This window comes from Chanos chanos, chromosome 9 (genome assembly GCF_902362185.1).
Source record: "Chanos chanos chromosome 9, fChaCha1.1, whole genome shotgun sequence".
NCBI classification, from domain to species: Eukaryota; Metazoa; Chordata; class Actinopteri; order Gonorynchiformes; family Chanidae; genus Chanos; species Chanos chanos.
The window spans coordinates 34488301-34492998 of record NC_044503.1 but is presented as its reverse complement, the minus strand read 5'-3'; the positions used below and the strand labels follow the sequence as shown (position 1 = coordinate 34492998).

The window sequence follows — 4698 nt, the reverse complement described above, 5'->3', positions numbered from 1 at the left end:
AGGTAGGCTACTTATGATCGACGTAAGCTCTTAAAGAGCAGGTTTGACTATAGACGCGCCTTTTGTTCGCTTTAATAAAGGAATAAGACATCTCCATTGGAGAGGTGAGGAAGTGACAGACCCAGCAGATCAAGAGAGAGAGAGAGAAAAAAAAAAGATGGCAATTATTTTTAAAGTCAACCGCTTTTTAGTTGCGTGGGCTGCCCTCTCATTGTCAGCTGAACCGGCGGCAGCTCGTTAAGCGCCGGCGAACAGAAGCGCCCCCGTTTAGAGAATAACGAGCCTTTAATTGGTCAACTTAAACTCCGATCCTCGTTAACGCATTCTCTTATCTGAGAGCTCGCCGTCGTTGCCAAAGACAAATTGCCCTCACATTTCTATAGCTTCCCCAGAATTTCTTTTTGCATATCTATTGGGAGCGTTCTAGTCCAGATGGTGTTGATTTTACAGCGCTGCGTATGTGACGATACATATGGGATGCGTATGTGGGTTATTTTACGTGCACTGTTTTTTTTTGTTTGTTTGTTTGTTTTTTCAAAATCTAAAGTAAAAAAGATTTTATTCCACATAGTTCATTAAAACAGCTTTTTTTTTTCGTGCAAAATGAAAATTACCCATTGATGTGGCTGTGCTTGTCTGTTCTCACTGTAAGAAGCTGAGATATGAATTCAGTAATCACTCTGTGCGCTGTTGTTAATCAATCACGGATCACAGTCACGGGAAACGAAGGAATATGTAGCGCATGCATGTGAATACAAACAGAGAGAGAGAGAGAGAGAGCGCTCATTTTCGTATCCACGCCGTTGGAAACTGAAGGAGACAGCTGTGTGGGGTGAAGCGTACCCTAAATTTAGAACAGGCGTACACCCTCACAACTGGACTTGTGTTGCAGAACATGGTCCTTAGGGTTCAGAAGACGCTTATGTCTCTATGCACGTGTGTGTGTGTGTTTGTGTGTGTGTGAATGGAGAGGGTTGTGGTAGCATGTGTATGGAAGTCATTCTCAACGTCCACTGTGCAACAGCAGGCTGGTGGGTGAACAGTGGTAAGTTTGATCAGTGTTTTTCTGTGGCGTCCACAGACCCATACATAGGTTCAGAATTGTGGCAAATATAAACTAAATTGTGGATACACTGGTTTTCTGTGCTATCTGGAGTTTATAACAGATTAATAAAAAAAGATTATTTGTCTAAAGCTTATGCTAAAGCGAATCCCATAGCAACAACTTCTAAAAACAACAACTTCATATTAATAATATTTGTGAGAAACAGTATGCAGTAAAACTACACACTGGCAACAGATGCATGGTTACAGTAATCATATGGAATAGTCTGTATTAAAACGGTCTGTAATAGCACCTCAAGCTAATCATTGGTCTTTTATTATTGCAGTCATCGCTGTTGCCCCGGAAGGTCAAAGTTACAAATTTTTACACAGTGAAACACAGAATTACTTTCATAAAACGGTTTCATAGCCATATGTTAAATCGATAATCTGCTTATCTAGACTGTATTATTTTCATGTTACTTTCTTCTGTAACTATGTCCTTTTTCATTCTCTCTCTCTCTCTCTCTCTCTCTCTCTCTTTCCACATCTGTCTTTTTTCTCACATTTTTTGCATGACTGATAGCACTTTATCAGAAACTCACATGCCTGTCGTTGTTCATAGAACTTTGACCCTCTGAATGGGCAGGCCTTCACACAGCATTGGATGCTTATTGGTGAAGGGTTGTTTCTTAATCCCACCCCCAAACTTGTTTCAGCAGTGACAGCGCCTGTATTTGGGGCTTTGAATCAATCAAACCTCAGACAAGACAACTGTATGGTGAGTTCAGAATTTTTTGTTAACATGTTTTAAGGTACCAGCTTGCCCCCCCCCCCCCCACTCTTATATTAATGCAACAGATCAGTGTATTAGTGTATTAGTTTATAAAGTATTAAAAAAATCCTTTTACCTTTGGTATACCATGTGACCTGAATGCTTACCTTTCAGATACTCCACAACACAATACCTTTTTTTTTTCCGTCTGACTGAGCAAAAATATTTTCAGCACCAAGTGTTTGGATCTACGACTGCTTTGGTACAAATCTATGGACTTAAATGTAAATTCTCAGTGCCTTTTGAAAGTGTAGTCAAAATCACAGTGTTGCTGATGACTGTTATTTTTTGCTACTTTTCTTCCAACTGCGCAAAGGTTTCGTCTCATCCAAAGGGCCAAAATGAACAGAGCTTGGGCCCTCTTCAAGTCTCACCCGTATGTGGGTAACGTGACGGGATACACAACGCTGTTTGCCACAGCGGATCTCATTCAGCAAAGCATGCTGGGAGGGAAACAAGGAACCACTACAACCAGTGGGGACACATTTATACGTGACACCACTGAAAGAGATACGCTGGATTCAGAGACAGCAGCGGCTCATCGAGAGGAACCACGTGAGCCCGGAGAAGTTCGTTTCAGGTACACGGAGAAAGGCGACTGTGTCACAGGAGAGACCTCACTTAGTGCAGCGGTGAAAAATGCCCCATTTCTGGGCATCGATTGGGCTCAGACTGCCCGTGTGGCGTTGGTGGGATTCTGTTTCCATGCCAACTTCAACTACCAATGGCTGAAGCTTCTTGAAAGGGCGTTTCCAGGGGGCGGAACCAAAAGAGTGACACTAAAAGTGTTTCTGGATCAGCTCATTGCTTCTCCTGCCACCATCAGTGTTTTCTACGTCGGTGAGGACCGTAGCACCAGTGGTTTACTCTGAGACCATGTGGGAATCCTACCATTATGAAAACACACTCACAAATATACGTATTATTATTAATGTCATACGGTTTTATTGTAATACTGTTGATTGAGATCGCCTCCTCAGATTCTGACACAGCCTATGAATGGAGTAATTGTCTTTTCTTTTTTCTCTCAACACGTACCCAGTGCATAAATTTAACTCATTCATTCGTGCATCGACCGAGAGGGAACCAAAGCAAAAAACTCTGATTATATGACTAATGTAAACATTAACAGTTCAGGTAAAACGATATCTAATGAAACATAGTTTGAGTTACAGATTTCGGTCAGACTTCCACTAAGATTTTTGAACATTTATTTCCTTTTTTTTTAAACATGATTTCCATGAATCTCTCTTAGGTTTGAGTGCCCTGGAAGGAAAGGAAGACCCATTGGAAGACTGGAGAACCAAATTCTGGACCTCGTACAAAGTAAGTTCCTCTGAAACAACAAAAGAGAGAGAGAGAGAGAGAGAGAGAGAGAGAGAGAGAGAAAGCAGTGCGGGAAGAACAGAAGGAGAAAAAGTTGAAACAGAGACGCATGAATTCAAATGAATGTTGTCAAATGTAGTCTGTTAAATACCTGTTCGACATTTAAATTTCTCTCTTCAATCTGAAATTCTTTCATTTATTCTATGTTGACCACACTGACAGACGGGAATAGTGTACTGGTCGACAATGCAGGTAAGTCAACCTCCATCCATCCATCCATCCATCCATCCATCCATCCATCTCAAAGCTCCTGATCAGATCCACTTTACTTTTTTTTTCTCTCTCTCTTCCTCAGGCAGTGAATTTCTCACTGATCCCTCCTGTTACTCGTACTGTCTTTGTGGGAGGTGTCACCCTCGTCTGGACCATTTTTCTGTGTCATTTCCGACAGAAAAGAAGCAATCCCAACCAACAGCATACCTCAACTTAGTAGCCAAAATCAACCCACCTCTTTCTTTATTTTGCAAAAAACCCAGAATGAATGGAAAGGTAATTTCAGCTTTAGAGGAGGTGAACTGACATGTCTTAAGTTTAGACAAGTAAAGAGACATTTTCAAATGCAGTTTCTTACTGCAGCAGAGGGTGGAAGACAGAACAGTTCACACAGAGGCCAGTGTTTGTTACATAGGCATTACAGCCTAATAATGACTAATCCAGAACGTTCCGTATGAATGTGTTAATGAGTTGTGTTAATGTAATAAATGTTCATTTCTAAGCATTGCAAGTGTGTGAGTACTCTCTGTGGTTACTTAATGGATTAAGACTGGCTGAAAAAAAAAAAAAGTTTTGTTTTTTGTTTAATCAGAGATGCGTTTGAGTGACACGATCGGCAAAACGCACTGCTCTAAGAAGCTGCAGTCTAAATTACTTACACCTTTAAATTATAACTAACCGAACTGTCCCGGGTATAAGAACCATATGATTTGACTCTCAATTAGCTGAAACGTCTGGGAACTGTTTAGTCTTTGTATTTATGCGCAGTGCACACTGGTAGGCTATGTCTGTTCCACAAATTTATTAGCACCAGTTTGAACGAGCTGCGTAAATACACAGCCGCAGACTTGCCCCTTGAGATCCGCTAAGCCGGCCAGCCGAAGTAGGACCATGTTTAATGACTAATTACTTGTCTCTTACACTGAGAGCCGGTGCTTATTTCTGTAAAGTTTGATGCTAGACTGAATCCTGTGCTAAGATTCCGTAGCCTCAGTATAATTTCTAAAATCCTTACACTTAATTCCATTCACGCAGCTCTGAAACACCACACAGTAACGGGAGCGTATGTAAAGTCACAATTGCCTACGAGACAAAATTGATGCAGAACTCAGTGACACGGGAAGTGTATGTACACTGGCCAAAGAATAAGGAGCTTTATCGTCACATGGTACAGGCGACCTCTGTAGTCGCGCCGCAGTGTTTATCGCGAGATCGAAGCA

The 4698-nt window shown here is 41.4% G+C and overlaps 1 protein-coding gene across 1 annotated transcript; it reads left to right on the top strand.

The window, feature by feature from the left end:
• Positions 1 to 2220: 2220 nt before the first annotated feature.
• On the top strand, positions 2221 to 3695 carry LOC115821678 (mpv17-like protein). The gene is made up of 4 exons (XM_030785484.1): positions 2221 to 2719; positions 3135 to 3205; positions 3428 to 3457; positions 3561 to 3695. Exons 1-4 carry the CDS (start codon positions 2221 to 2223, stop codon positions 3693 to 3695), a joined length of 735 nt encoding a protein of 244 aa, XP_030641344.1.
• The last annotated feature ends 1003 nt before the right edge of the window (positions 3696 to 4698 follow it).